This window comes from Narcine bancroftii, chromosome 12, assembly GCF_036971445.1.
Source record: "Narcine bancroftii isolate sNarBan1 chromosome 12, sNarBan1.hap1, whole genome shotgun sequence".
Taxonomy (NCBI): domain Eukaryota; kingdom Metazoa; phylum Chordata; class Chondrichthyes; order Torpediniformes; family Narcinidae; genus Narcine; species Narcine bancroftii.
This window is the reverse complement of record NC_091480.1, coordinates 21,917,316-21,942,584: the sequence shown is the minus strand read 5'-3', so window position 1 is coordinate 21,942,584 and position 25,269 is coordinate 21,917,316. Positions and strand designations below refer to the sequence as shown.

At 44.3% G+C, this 25,269-nt stretch overlaps 1 protein-coding gene across 1 annotated transcript in view; it reads right to left on the bottom strand.

Moving 5' to 3' along the window:
- Nucleotides 1-5,774, bottom strand: part of rgs11 (regulator of G protein signaling 11) — a 79,777-nt gene extending 74,003 nt beyond the window's left edge. The window contains exons 1-2 of the mRNA XM_069906060.1: nucleotides 4,848-5,774; nucleotides 3,540-3,636 (exon numbers count right to left, since the gene is read on the bottom strand). Of these exons, the coding sequence (XP_069762161.1) occupies nucleotides 3,540-3,636; nucleotides 4,848-4,919 (169 nt within the window). The 5' untranslated portion in view covers nucleotides 4,920-5,774. The remainder of the gene's footprint in view (nucleotides 1-3,539; nucleotides 3,637-4,847) is intronic.
- Between the last annotated feature and the right edge of the window lie 19,495 nt (nucleotides 5,775-25,269).

The following is a 25,269-nucleotide window of genomic DNA, read 5'->3' as shown; positions in this document are numbered from 1 at the left end:
GAGCAAGTAGCAAACACTTAGAAGAGGGCCGAACCAGGAATGTAACCAGGTTTTAACATTAGGGGGAGTGAGCTCATTAAAAAAGGCACCACGCCCACAGTTCCCTCAAGGCTGTGCACATGTGCATGGAGATACGTTCTGCAAAAAGTGCACAAAAGAAATTGATGTGCACCCATCCATGATGCATACCAAATAAAAATGAATAATGAATTTAAATTTGGTATTTAACATCAAAACACAAGGAACTTGTGTTTTAGGAAGTACATAAATGTTATTTGTATTTGAAAAATCAAAATTGGCCTACCGCACATTAGAGCTTCCGACAGCACAACTCCGAAACCTCCCCTTGACCTATCACATGCCAGAGCTCCGAACACCCGATTCTAAAACTCCCCTCAGCCATTCTATGGCAGGAGAGCTTTGAGTGGAGACACGTCACTGATTTCGGGCTCAACTTCAAATCCCTCTCACGCACCCCTCCTCTCTCCTGCTGCCAGAGCCAGAATGGATGAACAAGTCACAAGAGTTATACGTTAACTCCCTCACCCTGGTGTTGGGTTGAGTCTACTTCTCACATCCGTATTATCCCTCCTCCCAGCCAACACATGCACACACCTCACGGGGTTTCAGTCAGTGGAGGGGTGCCGCCACCATTTTCATCAAGAAGTTCCTTAACGAAGGTCTGGAAGATCACAACTTCTGCTGCAACCCCGAAGGGTGGTTGAAGCCCTGGTGCTTCGTCAGTTACCGCTGAGGAAGGATTGACCGGAGTTAATGCAGCCAATGTAGTTATTGGTTTGGGGGGAGGGGGGGAGGAGTGCATGGGAGTACATTTTTTGATGGTATCTGTGTGTGTGCGTGTGTGTGTGTGTGGGGAGGGGGTGGTGATTGGCACCACTTTTGCTCCCCCAGCAACCCCCCCAATCACTGGGCAGAACAGTGGTGGGGGGGGTCAACACTAGCTGGCAGGTGACAAATGAGGTCAGAGAGGAGGAATGAAATGGGAATAGTGCAAGAAACTTGGAGGGATAAGAGCGCTAAGGAAGATGCACTCTGATAGGAGAGGACATTAAATCAGAGAGGAGGAATAAGGAAGGTGTGGGTGAAGGTCAAGAGGGTGGTGGGGGACAAGAAAAATGAATAGGGCTCGAGAGAAAAGTTTTGAAGATGCATCATTGAACCTGGCCAATTTCATCACCAAATTAAGCACCTTCTTGTAGGTAAAGATCAAAATGCAATTGATAAAAGAGTTTTGCCCCCCAAGTGATCTGTCTTGATAAACAGTCCTGACTTGAAATACTAACTGACTATATTGTTAAATGAGGGGTAAATTTTCAGATTTGAGATCTGTGACCACTGTTGAACCATAGGGATGAACATATTGTCCAACACAGCTCATCATCCATTTGAATGATTTGGAAGAGAATGTAGTTACCATGGCTAGCAAGTTTGCAGATGACACCAAAGTTAGTGGTGTAGTGGATAGTGAAGGTTATCGGAGATTACAACTTGATTGATTGGAAGATTTGGCCAATGAAGGAGATAGAATTTAACTCAGCGGGATGTTGAATTTACCCAAGTTACGATAGGAAAGGATTTGCCCAGTCAATGGCCAGGCCTGGGAGAGTGTTGAAGAACAAAGACTTGGGGGTTACAATACAGGTAGGCAGAGTGGTGAAGGCAGCAGTTGACATGCTTGACTTCATCACTCAAGATGTGAGTAAAGGAATTGGGACATTATGTTACAATGGTACAAGTTGGTCAGTTCACACTTCATGATTGTGCAGGTCTGTTAATATACAGCTGTAGGAGAATGTCATTAAGCTGCAAGGGCTGCATTTAGTGCAATGGTGTTACAGCACCAGTATCCTGGGTTCGAATCCAGTGAGTTTATACATTCTCCCAGAGTCTGTGTGGTTTTCCTCCAGGTGCTCCAGTTTCCTCCCACCCTTCAAAAACAGATGGGGATTGTACATTAATTGGTGTATTTGGGCAGCAAGGACTCCTGGACAGGAAGCGCCTGTTACCCTGATGCATGTCAAAATTTAAAATTCAGACTCAAGGAACCAATAGGTCAAAGTAACAAGGAAATACTAGATAAGGTGGGGCTTTCTTCCCTTGGTGTTTAGGAAGCTGAAGAGTGACAAAATCAAGAGGGGCATAGATGTGTGGTCAATCTTTTTTCCAGAAAGGGAGTGTGTGAACTAAAGTAAGAAGCAACTCCCCTCTCCCTCCTCCTAAACCACCCCCCCCACCTCAATACGGACAGTGGTGGGTATATGGAACGAGATGGCAGAGAAGGCCATTTAAAGAGATTTATATTTAAAGAGATGTAGGCAGGTATGTGGATAGGAGATGAGACACAGACATTAACTCAAACAGACAATTTGGCCAGCATGGGTGGGCCAAAGGGCCCATTTCTGTGCTGTCCCAACACACAACTGGTACAGTTGAACAGAGGAATAAATCCAAGCGTAGACACATCAAGGAAGAATGGTGGCATTCAGATTTTGATCATTTCTCATTTATTACAGCAATATGAAAATATCAAGGTGTGAGGGATACTGGAATGTTTGGAGTCCAGAGATACTGGAAGCAAGTGCCAATAAAGTATTATGGGTTAACTTAAGGTGAAGGGATACTGGAATGTGAGGAGTCAAGCAAGTGCTCATTCGAGATGAAGTATTATGGGTTAAATCAGGGTGAAGGGATGCTGGAATGAGAGGAAGGGTTGTAAAAGTGTAATAAACTAAGGATCTTCAAAACAGGATAACAAGTAGATAGCTTTAGCAAGTCTTAGGGATTGATTAATGAGTGAAGAACAAAGACATGATACTTCTCTGGCTAACAAGTTTGCAGGAAGACACATAAACTGATAAGAAGTTAGAATCCACGTGGGCAGAATCACCTAATGCTAAACCAATCCAGGAGGCAGAAGAATGTTGGGGGGAAGGTATCTCTGTACTGAAATGTATAAAAGTTGGGTCAGCCCCAGTATCTGTGTGTATTCCCAGGGTAAGGGGAAGCACCCAACTTTGCATTGTTGTAAGAGTATAATAAAAGTTCTTTGTTCTCAATTTTTGTCTGGAGCAAATTCTGTGAAGGTCCTTGTTTCTCACAAAGGAAACAAATATTCTGCAGATCAATTTTTAAAGTTGCAGAACAACGAGTGCAGGTCAGATTTTCGTGTTTTACAACTCATTATCCAAAATTTCATTTCCATTTATTATCAAGCAGGAGTATAACTGTAGAGACCGGAAATGTTAATTGCATGTAGCTTCCAGTAACAAATCCTCTATAATAACCACATCCAAAAAGGAGACCATCTCTTATTCCAAGTTGATTCGAGACAGGGGGACAATTCGCTCCCACCCCATCAACACCCAATGGTGCCCGAATGGATCCCATCCCATCTCCCAGCCACCAATCGGGGGACGCTTGCAAACATTTGGCTGTAATTTCTTTTTAACCACAGCATCGCGCAACAGGGCAAGGGTTGTTTCTTCTTCTTCCTGAACTCGCAGCCACCAAGGTCTTACCGGTTATTGTGTGAGCGATAGGAGTCCCTCGGAATCTTTGGATCTTCGTCCTCATGCCCGTGTCGGGGTTTTGCATTGCCACGATCAATTTCTCCATCTGGAAGGAGAATGAATTAATCTACTGCCCCGCCCAAATAAAATAAAAGAGCGCGACAAATGACATTCATTAATGCCCGCAGACCCCCGTCCAAAGTTCACCGACCGACAGCAGAGAAGATTCATCCAGGGCAGAATCGACCCGCCGGCTGCTGTCGTCCCGAGAAGTTTGCGGGCATCCCACTTGGATAACACGGGACTCCCCAAGCCCCAGAAGGACTGGATTCTCTCTCCTCTTGACCGCCCCAGTCGGAGGAAACACTCGCACGTTTGATCAACTTGCAAAACTAACATTTCTAAATTGCTCAGAGATTTCAGTTATCTGCCTGAAAAGGGCATTCCCCCCCAATTAAAAGACACGTTGCGCCCCAGCACCTCCCCCAGCCCCCCCCCACCCCCCCCCAGCGCCCCCCCCACCTCCCCCGCCCCCCCCCCACCTCCCCCAGCCCCCCCCGACCTCCCCCAGCCCCCCCGACCTCCCCCAGCCCCCCCCCGACTCCCCCAGCCCCCCCCGACTCCCCCAGCCCCCCCCCGACTCCCCCAGCCCCCCCCCGACTCCCCCCGCCCCCCCCCCGACTCCCCCCGCCCCCCCCCGACTCCCCCCGCCCCCCCCCGACTCCCCCCGCCCCCCCCGACTCCCCCCGCCCCCCCCGACTCCCCCCGCCCCCCCCCGACTCCCCCCGCCCCCCCCCCGACTCCCCCCGCCCCCCCCCCCGACTCCCCCCGCCCCCCCCCCCGACTCCCCCCGCCCCCCCCCCCGACTCCCCCCGCCCCCCCCCCCGACTCCCCCGCCCCCCCCCCCGACTCCCCCCGCCCCCCCCCCCGACTCCCCCCGCCCCCCCCCCCGACTCCCCCCGCCCCCCCCCCCTCACTCCCCCCGCCCCACCCACCTCCCCCGCCCCCCCCCACCTCCCCCAGCCCCCCCCGACCTCCCCCAGCCCCCCCGACCTCCCCCAGCCCCCCCCCCGACTCCCCCAGCCCCCCCCGACTCCCCCAGCCCCCCCCGACTCCCCCAGCCCCCCCCGACTCCCCCAGCCCCCCCCCGACTCCCCCAGCCCCCCCTCGACTCCCCCAGCCCCCCCTCGACTCCCCCTGTCCCCCCCCGACTCCCCCTGTCCCCCCCCCCCGACTCCCCCTGTCCCCCCCCCCCCCGACTCCCCCTGTCCCCCCCCCCGACTCCCCCTGTCCCTCCCCCCAGCCCCCCGCTCTCACCTTGCCCAAGCATGCCATCTGTGCGTTGCCGGTGTGAGACCGAGGGTGGTGTCTGGTCATTGTGACAGGCATCGCTCAGCTTCTCCTGCTCCGCAGCGGCTCCCACAGTCTCCCCGGGACATCTCGGCGCATTCTGCCAAACCACTCAAGATCTCTTCTCCCCGAGTGTCTGGGCGGCTCCCCTTAGGAGCATCATTTAATGCTTCCAGCTGTGGAGGTGCCCCTGAAGTGCGCAATTCCCCCCAACGGGGGGAAACCTGGGCTTTCAGTTCGAAGTTTCCATTCAAGAAAGGATTTGAGTTTAATGGGAGGCAATTAAAGGTGGATGGAAGTTGAGGGAGACGTTTAAAAGGGAAATATTTTGCTGTTCCAAATGTTTCTCTATAGACAAACTAATTTGCTTTCAGAACTAACTAGTTAATTATACAGGACAACAATATTTTTAAAAGGTTTGCTTCCTGAAAAAAAAATTGGGGATTATGATAGACAACTTCAAGCTGAACACAAAGATAATTTCAGATTTGATTCTATCACGTAGGAGGTTGGAGAAACATTCATTGAATTTAGCAAGTTGAATCGCATTTTGATGCTGGCGCGTTGCGTTTGTCCAACTGACCCGAAGATGTTTCGCCGCTGATTTTCATTTGTTCTCAGCAGCTGATGCCCCTCGTGTCAGGGTCCCAAACAATAGTCGGCCAGTGTTCATGGATTACTTTCGCCCTGATCCCGCTTTTCCACGTTCGCAATGGAAACTTCCACCGTGGAGCCGCCACAGGTGCAGATCTTGGTGGTAGTAGCAAATATTTAAACAAGAACTTTGAAGGCCGAAGTGGAGAAGGGTTCCATGTGAACAGCAGTTGAACACGGCACCAAGATCAGCGGCGAATGCAGAAAATGAATTTTCAATGACACGTTGCACTTCGTGGACCTTGTATATTTTTTTTTTTTTTTTTTTTAAATTTTTTTATTTTTCACACCATAAATCACATTAGCCATGATATACACTATTTCTTTTCACACATATACAGTGACTTTTTCTCCCCCCCCCCCCCTTTCCTCCCAAACCACCCCCCCACCCCCCCCTCTCATCCATTTTAGGTATACAATCTAGGTTGCATTAATCCAGTCAGACAATGTTGTCATTCAACAAAATTACACCAGAAATTCTACTGAGTCCATTCTTTTCTTTCCTTCTCCTTCCATCAACTTAGGTAATGTTTGTCCCCGGTAGGTTTTCGCTATTGTATTTAATGTAAGGCTCCTATACTTGTTCGAATATTTCAATATTATTTCTTAACCAATATGTTATTTTTTTCTAATGGAATACATTTATTCATTTAAATTTGGTAGTTTCTTCCTTTTAATTTGGTTATGTATTCCATTAATATTTAAAGACATATAGTTCAGCGTAGCCCTTTTATATTTTGTTTATCTTCTCTTTCCGTTTTTCCATCATTACCTTTCCTCCTTTTCCATTTCTGTTTTCTTATTTTCAACTCTTCATAAGACAACATTCCTACAACATCTAACATTTTCCTTATTCTCCTATTTCTATCTTATTTATCCCCAATCTCCCCTTCACCTCCTGAGTTGTCCTTTATCCCTTGTCGGACAACCACATCTCCCCTCTCCATTTGGATTTGCGAATCCACTCGCAAGCGTCAACTGATTGTGCAGTGACCGCTATTTCCCCCCACCCCGCCTCCCCCAGAAAAGATTTCACTTTTCATATGTCACAAAGGTCCCTCTTTTAATTCCCTCCTTATTCTCTCTATTCCATTACCTTCCCTTATTAATTCTTATCTATACTATCTATATTTTCCTCTAAGTACAGATACATTCATGTATGCTCATTGTCTCTATTCACTCTTATACCTCTTTACCTGCATACATATCAATCGTGATCATTTTTACTCTCATTACCCGTCTTCATCCCTCAGTCTATTTTTGTCTTTACCCACATACATATCAGTCGTGATCATTTTAACTCTCATTACCCGTCTTCCTCCCTCAGTCTATTTTTGTAATTGTTCTGCAAATTTTCGTGCTTCTTCTGGATCCGAGAATAGTCTGTTTTGCTGTCCTGGAATAAATATTTTCAATACCGCTGGATGCTTTAGTATAAATTTATACCCTTTCTTCCATAAAATCGCCTTTGCTGTATTGAACTCTTTTCTCTTCTTTAGGAGTTCAAAACTTATATCTGGATAAATGAAGATTTTTTGCCCTTTATACTCCAGTGGTTTGTTGCCCTCTTTTACTTTTTCCATTGTCTTCTCCAGTACCTTTTCTCTTGTAGTATATCTTAGGAATTTTACTACAATAGATCTTGGTTTTTGTTGTGGTTGTGGTTTAGAGGCCAATACTCTATGTGCCCTTTCTATTTCCATTTCATGCTGTAGTTCTGGACATCCTAGGGTCTTAGGGATCCACTCTTTTATAAACTCCCTCATATTCTTGCCTTCTTCATCTTCCTTAAGGCCCACTATCTTTATGTTATTTCTTCTGTTATGGTTTTCCATTGTATCTATTTTTTGAGCTAGTAGTTCTTGTGTCTCTTTAGTTTTTTTATTAGATTTCTCCAATTTCTTTTTTAAGTCTTCTACCTCCATTTCTGCTGCTACTGCCCGCTCTTCCATCTTGTCCATTTTTTTTCCCATTTCTGTTAAGGTCATCTCCATTTTAATTATTTTCTCCTCTGTGTTGTTTATTCTTTTTCTTAAATCCTTAAATTCCTGTGTTTGCCATTCTTTAAATGATTCCATGTATCCTCTAATAAGAGCAAGTATATCCTTTACCTTGCCTCTCTTTTCTTCTTCTATTTCACCATACTCTTCCTCTTCTTCTTCCTCTGGGTTGACCATCTGTTGTTTCTTTGTTGCCCTTTCCTCCTCTTCTATCTTGTTTCTATTGTCTTCTGTGGTCTCTTCTTGCTGCAGGTGTTCTGCAGCTGTCGTTGCCGGCTGTGGAGATCGACTCCCCAGCTGGTCCCCCCTCCCGTCGGTGTGTTTTTTTTCATTCGCATCGCGCATGCGCGAAGTTTCGCGCATGCGCGGTTGCGCACTTTTGTTCGGCTCTGCGAGCCATTTTTGTAGTCCATTATTTACCGACCTGAGGGAGCGGGTTTCTCTCTCCGCAGCGGGCCTCTTCGGACAGGTAAGGCCTTCACCTTTTTCCTCCTTTGTCTTCTCTTCCTCTCTTCTTACCGTTGCTTTCGACTTTTCTTTTTTTGTCGCCATCTTCTTTCCACCTTTATACTCACTTTTCTGTAACTTTTATTTCTGTGCCTTTGTGTTTTCTCTTGTTTTTCCCGACTTTTCTGGAGAGGGCTGGAGTTCACCGTCCGGCCACTACTCCATCACGTGACTCCTTCGGACCTTGTATATTTCAAGCAAACTTAAAATATGACAGGAAATCACAAAAAAAGAAGTTATATCTAAAAATGATATGTGAGAGGAAAATCTTCAAGGTGATTTTCATGACCAGGAACCCAAAATCCATAAAATACACACAAATGAGTTCAGGAAGCAAAATCTTTGCTGTCCAGTGTTATAGACCAATTGTGATAGTACAGATCTATCACCAATGTACACAGTATATATAGTTACTGTATCTAGACTGTGCTTATAGCGATTGGCTGAGAGCTAAGCCACGCCTATTGTCTGGGTCTTAAAGGGTTGTGTCCCTAGCCAGGTCGGATCATTCCGGACTGGTCGGCCACCTGTGAAGAGCTCTGGTCTTTTGCTAATAAAAGCCTTGGTTTGGATCAACAAGTCTTTGGTTCTTTCCACGAGCTCTACACCAATAGAGCACAGAAACAGTTTCCTTGGTTCAGTTCCCAATAGACTGCACTGACCATTTATCTCATTTATCTTCCAACATTCCCAGTATCCTTCAGATTCTACTACACACAATACTTAGTATTTTAGGCAGAGGTCCCAAGATCTGAACCACTGATGCATTTCATATTTTAATTCAGAAACAAAACTCCATGTTAACTTTTATGCAAGGAACGTGCCCAATGGTAAAGGCGGAGGCTCTCCACCCTTATGACTTACCTCTATGAATGCTAACTGGTTCCAAGGCACTGACTGCAATCCCTCTTGGTGAAGGATAATTGGCAGAACACTGTGCTCCACCGCCTCACACGAATGAAAGCAGCTGGTTAGGGTGGGCTGATGACGCCGTCAGTCTGCGACTCCATTCACCCCTCTCAAGGCAGGGGCATTCAGCAGGAGCCGTCAGGACAGGGACAACCGGCTGGAGTCGTTAGGGCAGGGGCGGCGGGCGGGAGCTGTCAGGGCAGTGGGGGCCAGTGGGCGGGAAGTGTGGGTCTGCAGGAGCCATCAGGGCAGCAGCAGCCGGCAGGAACTGTCAGGGCAGGGGCGACCAGTGAGGGCCATCAGGGGGCATCTGGTGACTGCCTCACCTGGCCGCTTCAGCCTTTGGGGCTGCTCTCTGCAGCTAAAGATGTGACAGAGCAATGGCCATTTTCCCTACCCATAATCCCACATGCAACTGGAACTGTTCTGGGAAACACAGAGCGGTGCCAACTATGTGGGAGATTATGGGTAGGGAAGATAGCCATTGCTCTGCTATGTACATGATGGGTGTTACTACGGCACCAGTTGTCCCGCCTGCATCGGCTCTGGAGGGCGCTACGAGGTGCCGCTCAACATGAATGTGGAGCAGGAGTAGCCTTTTAGGGCTGGTCTATGAAAGATAAGTTTTATTGTTTTCCCTCCGCGCTTGTAGCCGGCCTCCAGGGGGAGACCTGGCATGAATTGGCCTAACTATTATGGCCTGTTCAATGGGCCTGACAAATTCCACTGCTGGTATCATGATACTGTGGTGGTTGCAGATCAGCTGCATGTTCTCCTTGTGTTTTCCTCTTTACTGAGCATTCTTATGTGCACTCTGAAGTTGAAGGCCTTCCTCTTGAATATTCCTTATCCGAAATGCACGGGACCAGAAATGTTTCAGATTTTAACAAATGCACTCATTCACTCAGACTTAAAGATGCATGCATTCACATTACAATACAAATATTTAGACATGCATCTACACTCTATAATGCACCACTTATGACCACAATGTCCCGTTCTCCGATTGGGATGTCAGAACTCTATTACCTGTTAGCTTATGGGACCATGGACGAAAAAAGTTTCGGATTTTGGATAATTTCAGATTCCAGGAATTGAGATGAGGGGTACTCAACCTATAGTTAGTTAAACTGTGTGGATTCATGGTGTCAACTGTATGCATAAGAAACAGGCCATTATGCCAGTATGATCAAATTGAGGTCTGGTGCTGAAAATAGCCATTCAGCACAAAAACAGGCCTTTCAGCCCATCATGTCTATGCTTGCTATTGTATCCATCTTCATAAGCCTATTGTTATCCCATTGAATTCACCCTATCAATCACGCCACATTCCACAACTCATTTACATACAGCAACCAAATAACCTACCAACCTGCAGGTGTTTGTGTTGTGGGAGGAAACCAGAGCAGCCAAATGCACGTCACTGCACTCGGATACCTCAGAAGGTAAGCAGGGAACGTGAGTCACCAAGGCAGCACGACTTGCTGCACCATAAAGTTGCCAAAATTCCCTTCTAATGCACACAAATAATTTTGTTTCAGATGCTCAGTAGAAATGGTCAGATCTTCATTTGATGTGAAGCTGGGAGAAATAAAATATTCTGTAGAGACATCTCAGATGTTACTGCATGATAGAGGTAGACTATATACTTGAGCAGAATCATGGCTGATTAATTTTAACTTGGGGACGTGGGGTACATTTTAACTTATATCATCAGGCAATTAGTAGGTATTATTGAGTTGGTAGCTGAGTTTCTTCTGATTAAAAAAAACAATGTTTCAAGAAATCAAGTGAACTAATGATTTTCAAACTGTCCCCCTAAACTCACATTCCACTTTAAGCAATCCCTCTGTGATTAGTAAGGGATTGCTTAAGGTGGTAATTGAGTGGGAAGGGAAGGTTGAGAACCACTGCTCTAGACCCAATATTTTGCTTGAGAAAAATTGTCATTGACCCATTTCCTTTGGAGTTCTGAAATCGTGCACGTAACGAGTCAATTAGGTATGATTAAAACAGATTTGCTTTCTTAACCTGTTGGTATTAATGGGAGGTGGGAGAGTTGGTACAATAACAACTAAGACGTTTACCCGAACATTCCCTCCCTCCAACAGTAATTAAACACCTCCAAGGATGCCTGTAGATGCATATTTGTACACAAATTCAAAGCACACCAACCCACACAAAAGCAACCGTATCTCTGAGACCATCTCAAACATTTGTAATTAAACTAAAACAGTACATTAGTACAAGAGCTAATGGAGAGAGACAAGCATGAAGATTAAGAGTGTACTTTAGATCAAATCTGAACATTCCCATCATCAATACCACACTGAAATGCCAAAATGGAAATTGACCAATTCCAGAGAGACATCAATTTTTTTTTGTAAGATTCATTTGTTTAAATAAAGAAGGAAAAGTTTTCAACTAAAATTGCACTGCAGGATTTGCCTTTTGGGCAATAATGTCTAAGTTTTAAATATAAAAGATGTTAGACATCTGACCACAGAGATCAAATTACAAAATCAATTTTGCTTCTTTTGAGCTTGTGATATCCTAAGGACTTAAAAGCACTATATACATTGAAATTCACTTTTCCATTCTCAGGCTCAAAGTTTTATTATTATGCAATCTGACATGTCATCATTTGTTCAGAAACCTGGTTACAGGGCATAATGCATAAATCAATATACTCTTGGGGTTTAAATGAAAGAAGTGAAAATCTAGCTAGGGATTGACATTTGTACACTAGTCCCCATAGTGGTTGGTATTGGAACCAATTATTTTGCTTAATTTCCTTCTTTCAAAAATCTTTCTCAAAATCTCCACCCCAATCACCTTAATATTGCAAATGTTTACTCATCTTTCACCTTCCTTTACAAACTTATGGTTAGTGCCAGCGATCGGGACTGGACCTGGATTTGAATTCCGCGCTGTCTGCAAGGAGTTTGTATGTTCGTCCTGTGTCTGGGTAGTTTTTCTCTGGGGTGTCCGGTTTCCTCCGACCCTTCAAAAGCATACTGGGGTGTAGGTTAATTGGGTGTAAATTGGGCAGCGCGGACTCGTAGGGCCGAATTGGCCTGCTACAGTGCTGCATGTCTATGTCTGCAATTACTGTATAGAGTACTCCAAACAATGATGTATAAAGGTGCAAACATTATTTTAGCCGCAACTAATTACTCATCACTAACTGCCCTTGAGGAGGTGGTGATGAGCTGGCTTCTTGAATCAAAGCAATCCACATGGTGGAGATACTTCCAGAGTGCTGCTGGTTGGCGAGTTCTGTATTCAGGCTCAAAGGCAACTGAGACACTTTTTCATTCCAGAATTAAGTGTGACTTTTGGAGCGAATTTGCAGGTGAAAATGTTGTCACGTATTGACCTCATAGGTATTAAAGGTTTCTTGTTTGTGAGGTTCTGCCAAAGAAGCCTTATTGACTTTCAAAAATAAAGCATGAATGAGTAAATTAGGCCTGTTGATAGCCTGTCAATCAAGTAGGCTGTTTTGTGACTGCCACTGAGATTTCAACTGTCCTGACTTCACCACTCCTCTCATTTATTGTAATCTCACCCCCTCGGGACACTCTGCCCTCCACTCTCTCTGCACCAATCCCAAACCTGCAAAATGAAACGTTGGTTGCCCTTTACTTCATAGAGTTGAAGCTGAGTTTTTTCAGATGTTGTGGTATATATTGGTACCAATAGGTAGGGTAATCTCTGGATTCCTCCCAGTGCCACGAGCGAGGGAGGGTCAGAATAGGAAGATAAAGCAAACAAATGAGTGGCTGAAGAGATGATGGTGCAGGGGGCAGGGTTTCATGTTCTTAGATCATCGGGACATTTTCTGGGGAAAGGGTGACCTGTGCAAATAGTTTGGGTCGCATCTGAACTCAAGGGGTTCCAATATCCTGGGAGGGCGGTTAGCTAATGCTGTTGGAGGTGGTTTAAATTAGATTCACAAGTGGGTTGGAACCAAAGTGAAGAGGCAGAGGAAGAAGAAGATTATAGCACAAGTAGGGACACATGGTAGGGAGTTTGTGTGAAAGGACAGGCAGATATGTAAAAATTGCAGCTATTGGGATGAGATGAGATGCAAAAGGGACAGAGAGTTAAAAAAAAGTAACAGGTACAGGGCAAAAGGTTTTCTATTTCAATGCACGCAGCATAAGAAATAAAGTGGATGACCTTGCAGTAGAGCTACAGATTGGCAGGTATGATTTTATGACCATCACAGAGTTGTGGCTAAAGGAGGAGGTCATTAGGAGCTGAATATCCAAGGATAAGCAGTTTATCGAAAGGATAGGCAGGTAAGCAGAGGGTGTGGGGTGGCTCTGTTGGTAGAATGAGGTGACATAGAATCAGAAGATATAGAATCATTATGGATTATGTTTAGAAATAGTAAGGGTAAAAAGACACTGTTGGGAGTTATATTCAGGCCAAACAGTAGCCGGGATGTGGACAACAAATTACAACAGCAAATAGAAAAGGCGTGTCAGAAGGGAAATGCTGTGGTAGTTATTGTGAATTTTAACGTGCAAATAGACTGGGAAAACTAGGTTGGGACTGGATCTCAAGAGAGAGAGAATTTGTAAAAAGCCTATGAGATAGTTTTTTTAGAGCAGCTTGTTGATGAGCCCAACAGGGGATTGATTGTACTGGCTTGGGTGTTGTGCAATGCACCAGAGATGATGAGAGAATTTAGAGTAAAGGAACAATATGATTGAGCTCAATTTGAGATTTAATAAGGCGTAGCGGTTAGCGCAAGGCCTTTACAGGACCAGCGATCAGAACTGGACAGCGAATCCCGCGCTGTCTGTAAGGAGTTTGTATGTTCTCCCCGAGTCTATGTGGGTTTTCTTCAGGGGATCCGGTTTCCTCCCACTGTGCAAAACATACAGGGGGTGTAGGTTAATAGGGTGGCACGGACACATGGGCCAAAATATTACTGTGTAGTATGTAAAAAAAAAAGTCAGATATGTGGGTAGAACAGTGGCTGATTGGCAGGAAATAGAGATTCAGAATACAGAGATCATCTTCGGGTTGGCTGCCAGTTGCTCGTGGTGTTCCACAGGGGTTTTTATGTTGTATATTAAATGTGGTAAACCACTGTATGTATCTGTCTGGGCACACCCATTGGCTGGCTGTACCTATGGCTCTTCCCACAGGCTCCTGAATAAAGGTGACTGATCCCTCAGCCCCCCTCCTCAGTTCGGGACAGTCAACCCGCAGGGATGTGCCTTCATTCTGTTGTGAATAAAAGCCTATCAGTTTTGATCAACTTCAGTCTTTTGAGTCAGTGATGGTGCATCATTAATGATTTAGATTATGGAATGAATGGCTTTGTGGCCAAGTTTGCTGGTGATACAAAGGTAGGAGGAGGAGCAGGGAGTGTTGAGGAAGGACTTAGACAGATTCGGAGAATGGTCAGAGAAGGGGCAAATAAAATACAATCTTGGAAAGTGTACGGTCGTGCACTTTGGTAGATAAAATAAATGAGCATAACCATTTTCTAAATGTGGAGAAAAATGAAAATACCCAGATGCAAAGGGACCCAGGAATCCTCATGTAGGATAGCCTGAAGGTAAACTTGCATGCTGAGACAGTGGCGAAGAAGGCAAATGCAATTCAAAAGGAATAGAATATAAGAGCAGGGATGTGATGTTGAGGCGTTATAAGTGTGACCTCACTTGAGTATTCTAAGGAGTTTTGGGCTCCAACTTAAGAAAGGATGTGCTGACATTGGAGAGAGAGTTCGGAGGACATTCACTAGAATGATTTCAAGAATAGAAGGGCTATCATATGAGGAGTGTTTGATGGCTTTTAGCCTGTACTCATTGTATTTAGGAGAATGAGGAAGGATCTCCTTGAACCAATTCAAATCTTGAAAGACTTGGTCAGAATAGACATAAGAAGGTTGTTTCCCATGGTGGGAAAGTATAGGAGAAATGGGCAGAATGTCATGATTGAAGGGTGTCTACTTAGAACAGAGATGGGGATGAATTTCTTTAGCCAGAGGATGGTAAATCTGTGGGATTTGTTTCCATAGGTGGTTGTAGAGATCAGGTAATTGGGTATATTTAACACAGATTGATTGGTTCTTGATAGGACAAGACATCATAGGTTATGGGGAGAAGGATAGGCAGTGGGGCTGAATGGAAAAATGGATCTGCTCATATTTAAAAGCCAGGCCGACTCAATGGGCTGAATAGCCTATTTCTGCTCCTTTGACTAGCGCTAGAGTCCCAGCATCTGCAGACGTTCCTCTTTAAAATGCAGGATCTTTTGTCCTGAGCTTCTTGAGCGTTTGAGAGCAGGCAAGTGGAGAGCATTCCTTTGTACACCCAATTTGTCTTATGTTGGATGGAAATACTTTGGAGAATCAGGAGCTGACTCACTTGCTGTCGAATATCCAGCCTCTGACTACTTGAGGCATCCATTACTATAAGTGGCTGATCATATTTTTATCAATATTTATCATCTGGAAGAAAATAGTGGCGCTCTCTGATATTTCTCAAAGGGTATCTCTTCTGTCAATAAACTAATGCTGGAATGATCCATTTGCTCCCTAACATCTCACTGAATAAATAGGCCACTATAGCAATACTTTGGAAGAACATCAGTGGACAGAAGGAATTACTAATGCTTGTAAACAAAGAGATTTACTTAAAGTGAGCCGCTGGAAAAAGAAACAGCCATGGAATCTCTCTCGGCTGACAAAAAATGTCAAAGTAAAACCAAACACTGAAGTAAACAAGATCTTTCTTCTTACATTTAAGATATTTGCATTGGTGCAAGGTCTGATAATGAAAAATATCTTGGTATAAACCTGGCATTGCAAGCTATCTTACTGTAGTGTGTAATAGTTTTGGGAGATCCGCTGATAATATTCTCTTTAGCAAAAACAAGATCTTTATAGAGTATAATGTCTACCTCGTGCTGATAATAGCTTAAACTAATCTTGAGGATTTAGTCAATATGGTCCGATAACAGGAGAATTGACAGTCAGGAGGATTAATTTGGAAAGTATCAGGTGTTAGAAGCTAAATTAAACAGTGGGACCTCAAGGGTTGTAGTGAAGCAATTGTATAAACCTGAGCCAGCTGTAAACTGGTGTGGAATAAACCGATTACGGAGGTAATCGTGACTGAAGGAGACATGAGGGAAAGAGGGGTTCCATTTCAGTGGAGATTGGTAACAGGAAGAAAGTTAACTTCAGATTTAAATGGCAGGTGTCAAGTTTCAAGAATCTGGATGGATTACAAAAAATATTGAATAACATCTATGCTCTAAGTCAGTGGTTCTCAACCTTTTTCTTTCCACTCGCATACCACTTTAAGTAATCCCTATGCCATTGGTGCTCTGTGATTAGTAAGGGATTGCTTAAGGTGGTCTGTGAGTGGGAAGGGAAGGTTGAGAATCACTGCTCTAGACCCAATTGTTACTGAAATATTTTGCTTGAGAAAAATTGCCATTGGCCCATTTCCTTTGGAGTTATGAAAAAGTACACGTAACGAGTCAATTAGGTATGATTAAAACAATGGTTTTCAAACTTTTTTTTTCTCCAGAGCACTTATGGCATAGGGATTCCTTAAAGTGGAAAGTGAGTCTAGGGAACAGTTTGAAAACCATTGGATTAGATGAATTGGGATTTGCCTTACTTAACCTGTCAGAGGTTTGTATTAAGGGGGAGGGGGGGTGGTGGTGGTGGGAGAGTTGGTAAAATATCTTATGTAAGGGAATTTTATGTGATTTATTTGTATAATTTTTTGTATTCAATATTGATTTTGGACATAATACAAGTTATGATTTAATGGTTTAATTAATATAATTATAGAATTTGATGTTCTGAATGAAATGTTAAGTAATAATTATGATTATATTAATTTTCAATTGATATGTGACATTTGATGTTATCCTTAATATATCTGTGTAAAGGATTTTTTTAAACTCAATATTTTAAAAAGAGATCAGCTATTCCCAACTGGGGCCATACGGCACCCCTGGGGGGGGGGGAGTCACATTTAAGAGGGCGTCACGGACTGAAATCATAAAATATGTGTTAGGTTTTTTATATAGTCAGTAGGAGAAAAGTCTGGAAGAAACCAACTAAACTCGACTGCATCATGGGGAAGGGGGCTTATCAATTTTAATCAGAGTCTTAAGTGGGGGGCCATAGCCAAAAAAGGTTTAACGGAACATGGCTGATCAAGATAGTTTCCATTCCACGGTTCATCTTCCTCTTGTTCCAGAGGTGTTTGCAAAAGGATAGTGGCAAGGGCTGAGGCTTCACAGCTGTGTAACACATAGCAAGCCATCAGAAATGTTGGGACCAACTCTTGAAACTCCTGAGTGGTCCAAGCCTTTATCAGAATGTTGGTTACACTGTGCCAGTATTTCTACATTGGTTGGCAGAAACATTTAGGAAAACATTTATATTATTTCCTATAGATATGCTAAGTGACCTGCTGACTCTCTCCAGCACTTTTGTCTATTGTGTTACAATCCCAGCATCTATAGGTTTTCCTGCTTGACAACATATACTCTCAAGTCTTCATTTATCCTTTGGTTTTTTAAAATAAATTCACTTCCAGCACTGTGACTGAAACTGTGACTTCACGAGTCACTCACGTATAAAGAGCAAAAGTTCAAGGCAGAAGTTCATGACATATTTGCATTTGATGTGATAAACCATGTTCTGTTAATTGCCTTTTGAAAATCAATTCATTTTTTTGGGATCGGATATCACAGATAAAGCCAGCATTACTGAGAATATGAGCCATCCAAAATTGCCCTTGAGAAGATTTCAGATTTATTGTCAGAGTAGGTACATGACATCACTTATAACCCAGCCACACTATTGATGGCAAAAAAGAGGTTCATTTTTTTGTTAAAATATTTAAATTATTAACTACATTAGTACTATCTTTAATTTTATTTATTATTACTGTTGCTTTCAGTTATCGGGTATTTCTTATTGAACCTTGCATCGACATTTGAAGTGAAGAAATGCCTGAGTGAAGATCTGTCTCTGTTGAATATGTGCATTAGGGCTCAATAGTATTAAGAATATTTATCCAGCACATTGATGATCTGAAAAATGGAATAGATTCTTGATTCAAATGGCTTTAGGTCAGGTTAATTTCCTGCCAGGTATTGATGAAATGTACTAAAAGCACACCAAAATGCTGGAGGAACTCAGCCAGTCTTGCAGCATCCATAGGAAATAAAGACATATCGCCAAGGTTTTAGACCTGAGCCCTTCTTCAAGGAATAAGCAAAGAACAGGCAAAAATCAGGAAATCTCAGTGCTGGCTGGGGGAGAAGTCCAGACCAACACATGGTGTTAATTAGATGTGATAAAGGGAGAAGTGAGAATTGATTTTGAGTTTGAAAAAAAAATAAGGCATTAAACATAATTCCATTCACATTTCAAAAATTCTACTTGGAGCTCTCCCAGTCCATTGGCCGAAGCTGAAATGTTGAACGTTGCTGGTTCATCTTCACAGATCCTTCAATATTTCTTGAAGTTCTTTTCAGTGAATTTGTGAATGAAGATATTGCACTGAATCTCAGATGTAGGGCTCACTGATTTAAACATAGAAATGTATTCCGGGTTACTTCGGGAATGTTTTTTTTTTGAACAGCTACAACTTAATCTCAAAGGCTTAATAGAAAATGCTGTCAGAGCTTTGAGTGCCTCCATTGCATTTTGTTTGAGTTAAGAATTCCTTTGAATTCACCAAGAAAGGAAGACCTTGAAATTTTTCATTGTGCTGTGATTCAATAATAACATTTCCCTTCTGATTCAAGAGCACTTGGATCTCAACATCCAATTTAATAAATCATTCCTTGATTTAGTGACTGATTTCCAGTGCAAGGTGAAAATTATATTCTTCCAATAACTCCCAATGATCCAGTGATTAAGACCTATACAGTTTAAAGCACTGCAGTCATAACATAAATCATTTTCAAAGTTTAAGTTAAACGCCTTCATGTAATATAGAGTAGAATTCCTAAATTGGCTTGCAAAACAACCCTATGTTGAATTTAAAAAAAAATGCTAGCTTTCTATTCAATGAACGTCATCTGTCACTACTTTATTTCTTGGCCACTCGTATCCAAACTGTCCAGAGATGTCACAAAGTTGTTGAAATAAATTTTCATGCAGAACAAATGCACATGCTAAGTAAAGAAAGAACAATAGAATGTCTAGTTTTAAATTCTAAGCTGATCTAGAACAGTGGTTCCCAATTTCAGAGTTGGAGGGGAGTTAAAGATTACAAGAACTCTGTGAAATTTGAGTAGCGTTAAGGTCTTCTTTGGCTTGGCTTCGCGGACGAAGATTTATGGAGGGGGTAAAAAGTCCACGTCAGCTGCAGGCTCGTTTGTGGCTGACAAGTCCGATGCGGGACAGGCAGACACGGTTGCAGCGGTTGCAGGGGAAAATTGGTTGGTTGGGGTTGGGTGTTGGGTTTTTCCTCCTTTGCCTTTTGTCAGTGAGGTGGGCTCTGCGGTCTTCTTCAAAGGAGGTTGCTGCCCGCCAAACTGTGAGGCGCCAAGATGCACGGTTTTGAGGCGTTATCAGCCCACTGGCGGTGGTCAATGTGGCAGGCACCAAGAGATTTCTTTAGGCAGTCCTTGTACCTTTTCTTTGGTGCACCTCTGTCACGGTGGCCAGTGGAGAGCTCGCCATATAACACGATCTTGGGAAGGCGATGGTCCTCCATTCTGAAGACGTGACCCATCCAGCGCAGCTGGATCTTCAGCAGCGTGGACTCGATGCTGTCGACCTCTGCCATCTCGAGTACTTCGACGTTAGGGATGAAACCGCTCCAATGGATGTTGAGGATGGAGCGGAGACAACGCTGGTGGAAGCGTTCTAGGAGCCGTAGGTGGTGCCAGTAGAGGACCCATGATTCGGAGCCGAACAGGAGTGTGGGTATGACAATGGCTCTGTATACGCTTATCTATGTGAGGTTTTTCAGTTGGTTGTTTTTCCAGACTCTTTTATGAAGTCTTCCAAAGGCGCTATTTGCTTTGGCGAGTCTGTTGTCTATCTCATTGTCGATCCTTGCATCTGATGAAATGGTGCAGCCGAGATAGGTAAACTGGTTGACCGTTTTGAGTTTTGTGTGCCCGATGGAGATGTGGGGGGGCTGGTAGTCATGGTGGGGAGCTGGCTGATGGAGGACCTCAGTTTTCTTCAGGCTGACTTCCAGGCCAAACATTTTGGCAGTTTCCGCAAAGCAGGACGTCAAGCGCTGAAGAGCTGGCTCTGAATGGGCAACTAAAGTGGCATCGTCTGCAAAGAGTAGTTCACGGACAAGTTGCTCTTGTGTCTTGGTGTGAGCTTGCAGGCGCCTCAGATTGAAGAGACTGCCATCCGTGCGGTACCGGATGTAAACAGCGTCTTCATTGTTGGGGTCTTTCATGGCTTGGTTCAGCATCATGCTGAAGAAGATTGAAAAGAGGGTTGGTGCGAGAACACAGCCTTGCTTCACGCCATTGTTAATGGAGAAGGGTTCAGAGTGCTCATTGCTGTATCTGACCCGACCTTGTTGGTTTTCGTGCAGTTGGATAATCATGTTGAGGAACTTTGGGGGACATCCGATGCGCTCTAGTATTTGCCAAAGCCCTTTCCTGCTCACGGTGTCGAAGGCTTTGGTGAGGTCAACAAAGGTGATGTAGAGTCCTTTGTTTTGTTCTCTGCACTTTTTTTGGAGCTGTCTGAGGGCAAAGACCATGTCAGTAGTTCCTCTGTTTGCGCGAAAGCCGCACTGTGATTCTGGGAGAATATTCTCGGCGACACTAGGTATTATTCTATTTAGTAGAATCCTAGCGAAGATTTTGCCTGCAATGGAGAGCAACGTGATTCCCCTGTAGTTTGAGCAGTCTGATTTCTCGCCTTTGTTTTTGTACAGGGTGATGATGGTGGCATCACGAATATCCTGAGGCAGTTTTCCTTGGTCCCAACAAAGCTTTAAAAACTCATGCAGTTTGGCATGCAGAGTTTTGCCGCCAGCCTTCCAGACCTCTGGGGGGATTCCATCCATACTTGCTGCTTTGCCACTTTTCAGTTGTTCGATTGCCTTATATGTCTCATCCAGGGTGAGAACCTCATCCAGCTCTAGCCTTAGGGGCTGTTGAGGGAGCTGGAGCAGGGCGGAATCTTGGACTGAGCGGTTGGCACTGAAAAGAGATTGGAAGTGTTCTGACCATCGGTTGAGGATGGAGATCTTGTCGCTGAGGAGGACTTTGCCGTCTGAGCTGCGCAGCGGGCTTTGGACTTGGGGTGAGGGGTCGTACACAGCCTTTAGAGCCTCGTAGAAACCCCTGAAGTCGCCAATGTCCGCGCTGAGCTGGGTTCGTTTGGCGAGGCAAGTCCACCACTCATTTTGGATCTCCCGGAGTTTGCGCTGAAGATGGCTGCATGCGCGACGGAAGGCTTGTTTCTTCTCTGGACAGGACGGCTTTGTAAGGTGAGCCTGGTGGGCAGCTCGCTTCTTTGCCAGCAGCTCCTGGATTTCCTGGCTGTTTTCGTCAAACCAGTCCTTGTTTTTCCTGGAGGAGAAGCCCAGTACCTCTTCAGTGGATTGCAGTATGGTAGTCTTCAACTGATCCCAGAGGGTTTCAGGGGACGGGTCCGTGAGGCGGGTTGCATCGTCGAGCTTTGCTTTGAGGTTTGCCTGGAAGTTTCCTCTCGCTTCGTCTGACTGCAGGTTTCCAACATTGAACCTCTTTCTGGGGGCCCAATTTCAGAGTTGGAGGGGAGTTAAAGATTACAAGAACTCTGTGAAATTTGAGTAGCGTTAAGGTAGTTTAGTGAGAATTCTCGTCATAGAATAAAAGTAAACATCATTATTTGCTGTTCTGTTGCTAGTAGTCCCTGGGTATGCACAGGAATCCTTGGGCTCATCCAATAATGAATGACTTGTTTGCCATCAGGCATTAGTCGGAGGATGTTGACATTTGAGCAAATGGAGCTTTAATTAAAAAGTGTTGGGAACCGAATGGTCCAGAGCGGTATTTCTCAACCATTTATTATGGGTGAGTAAAGAAATAGAGTGGGTAAAAAAAGTTGAGAACCACTGTTCCAGAGTTCATTGCAAAGCCTCGACCCTATGTGTGGATCTGATGGGAGCCATGGATCCAGAATGTGGGCAGGTATGTGGATGAAGGGCAGGGCATGGCCAGATTATGAGTATGGAGATGACTAGGAAATGGTGGGAGATTGGGGTGATTTTACCCAATGCAGAAAATAGACTCTTTCTCTCCCTCACTCTCTTCCCTTTCTATCAGCCCCCCCTCTCTCTCACTCACTCTCTCATGCACATAAACAGGGGAACTTGCTGATATGCACAGTCACACTGATTTCAGACCGTAACTATGAATAATATTCCCCCGCTGCAGGTATATTCCATCCTCCATACTTGTTTAACATGACAGGAGCCTGAATAAAATGGTGGGAGGGGGAAGGACAGGGGAGGAGCGCATACCCACATGCAAGAAGTAATAGGTGGATAAAGGAGGGAGGGCACAACAGTAAATGGGGGGGGGGGGAGGAGGATTGGTTCTGAGAATGAAGGGGGTGGAGAGCTGGAGGAAAGGAGACAGTGGGATTGGAAAGAGAGGGAGAACAGGGAGTAGGCTGGCAGAAACAGAAGAAGTCGATGTTCATATCATCTGGTTGGAGACAGAATATTAGGTGTGGCTTCTCCAATTTACGGGTGGCTTTGGTTTGTCAATGCAGGAGGCCACGGACAGTCATGTTAGTATGGGAGTTGGGCACAGAAGTGAAATGGTTGGCCACTGGGAGATCCATATCATTGATGCAGACAGAGCAAAGGTGCTCGGTGAAGCATCTCCCAGTCTGCGTCCAGACTCTCCAATGAGGAGAAGGCCATAACGGGAGCACTGGATGCAGTAGATGACTCCCACAGATTCACAAGTGAGGTATTGCTACACTTAGAAGGACAGTTTGGAGCCCTAAATCTTGGTGAGGGAGGAGGTGTGGTGCAATTCTGGCATTTCCTGTGGTCACAGGGGAAGATGCCAAGATGGTGATTAGTGGGAAGGTGTAGTGTGGATTATGGAGGGTCATGTGACCTCTCTACCTGGTACCTAGTCGGAAGTCGCATCACTTTCCTATCAAGGTTGGACTCTGTCCATCCATTAGAGCACACCTGACCAGCTTACTGTATTATAAAGTCCACCATGTGCAGTAGCTCTTACTCTTCAGTTCTGAGACGAGCCCTGCTTCACTCCAGGTCATGAACTGTGGACAACGCAAGAGACGTTGTTGGTAAGGCGTGAACTACATAGGGATTGCGGCTGTGGTATTTTTGTGTTGTCGATGGCACTGGAGCCGTGCCCATATGCCCGTAGCATATTGTAATCCTTGGTTGTTATAAGTCTGTACACAGTTGCTAGTATCGGTAGTGTTAAATACTATGTGACTGGGTTGTACTGTACATGTAAGTCTGTACATAGTTGCTAGTGTTAAGTCTGATGTGACTGATTATACTGTGCTGTGTGATTGAGAGCATGTTATTCTTGCTGCGATCCCCTTGTGTGTGTCTTAATAAAGATCCTTCCTGTGCTCAGACTGTGTCCAGACTCGTTGCTCTTTGAACCCACTAAACATTTCGTTTCCCACACAACAAAAGGGATAAGTGAACGAGGGTGTCACAGAGTGAACAGTCCCTACAGAAGTGGAGAAGAGGGGAAGATGTGTCTGGTGTTGAGAGAGAGAGTGAGAAAGATGGGGGGGAGAGAGAGAGAAATGGGGGGGACAAAAGATAAGAGATGTTCTGGAAGAAAGAGGGAAAGAGATAAAGAAATAAAAAGGAGAAATGCAACATCTGAGTAAAACAGAAGGACTGAATCAATGTGACTGGATCTGATTTGGAAAGGAGTTGGTGAGATGGAAATCAAACAAAAAATCAGAGGAGAGCAAATGTTCATGAGAATGTAGAGGGAGAGCGGGAGAGATACTTAGAGCGGCACACAATGAATTGGGTAACGTGAGATTGGGTATGATACAAAATTAAAGTGTACAAGTGAGCACAAGCTACTGTAGAGTAGTAGGCAAAAAAAAAATCAAACCCAAAAGGATGAAATCACATCAAGCCAGGCAGAACTTTACATCAGAATAAGCCAAATTATTGGGTTTAGTAACGAGTTCAATGTGCTGAGATGAGATGAGAAGCAGTTCCTAAAATGTATGTTAAAAAGGTGCAGGAAGGTATGCAGGCAGGCCATGGAATGTTTCATGGAATTCTGTTTTTTTATGTAATGGGAAGGAATCTGAGATTTTGATTTCATGACGACAGTGGAGAGGGAATCGGCAAAATCTAAAAAAGGAAGAGTCTGGCATTTTGCTCCCAGCAATGGATTTTGAAAGGTAGGTGTTTGGCATGGCTCATTGAACTAAATGCAGGAAGGATACAAGAGCAGATAATTTAGCAATCTTTGATTGGTTACCTTCAGAACAATGAATTCATATATTTGTTCTTGCTATGTTAACAAGGAAGAAGCCATGCACAAAACACATTACAGATCATAACTTAAAATTGGATAAACTAAGCTTACTAGAAAGCTCAATCAGAGTTATTCAGCAGTTAAGCTGCAAATCACTAATAGGCAAACTTATTAAAATGAGTGGCAATAGTAATTGAGTTGTTCAGTGAACACTGCAAGTCAGTACAAATGAATGCTGCATACTGCGCTTTAGGTGAGTAGATTTAGGAAGGAGATGAAGGATTGCTTTTTCCAGAGAGTAGTGAATCTGTGGTATTCTCTGCCAAAGGAACCAGTAGAGACGGCCTCGATAAATGTATTTAAAACACATTTTTGCATAATAGGGGAATTAAGGGTGGGAAAAAGCCACGTAAGTGGAGCTGAGTCAACAGTCAGATCAGCCTGATCATATTAAATGGTGGAACAGGCTCATCGGGCCAGTTGACCTACTCTGCTCCTATTTTTATCTTCTTATGTAATAGTAAGATAGAATGGTCCGAGGTTCCAGTTTGAAATGACTTAAAAGCAATTCTCTGGACTTGCTCTTTAGTAATCCAAGTTTAAAATTAGACTGTGTCAAATGATAATCTTTGAACAGTCAATTTAACTCAGTAGCTCAGGTCTGGGATCAACAACATTCAGTCCTATGGTTGGATTAGTTCTCTTCTTTGCCTAAAATGGGGATGTTGAGCAGATGATCTCTTGTTGGCTACCCAGTTCATGTTGGTTGGTCAGCTATAAGGGGGCGGCATGATTAGCGTAGCAGTTAGCACAATGCTCTTACTGCGCCAGCGATTGGGCCC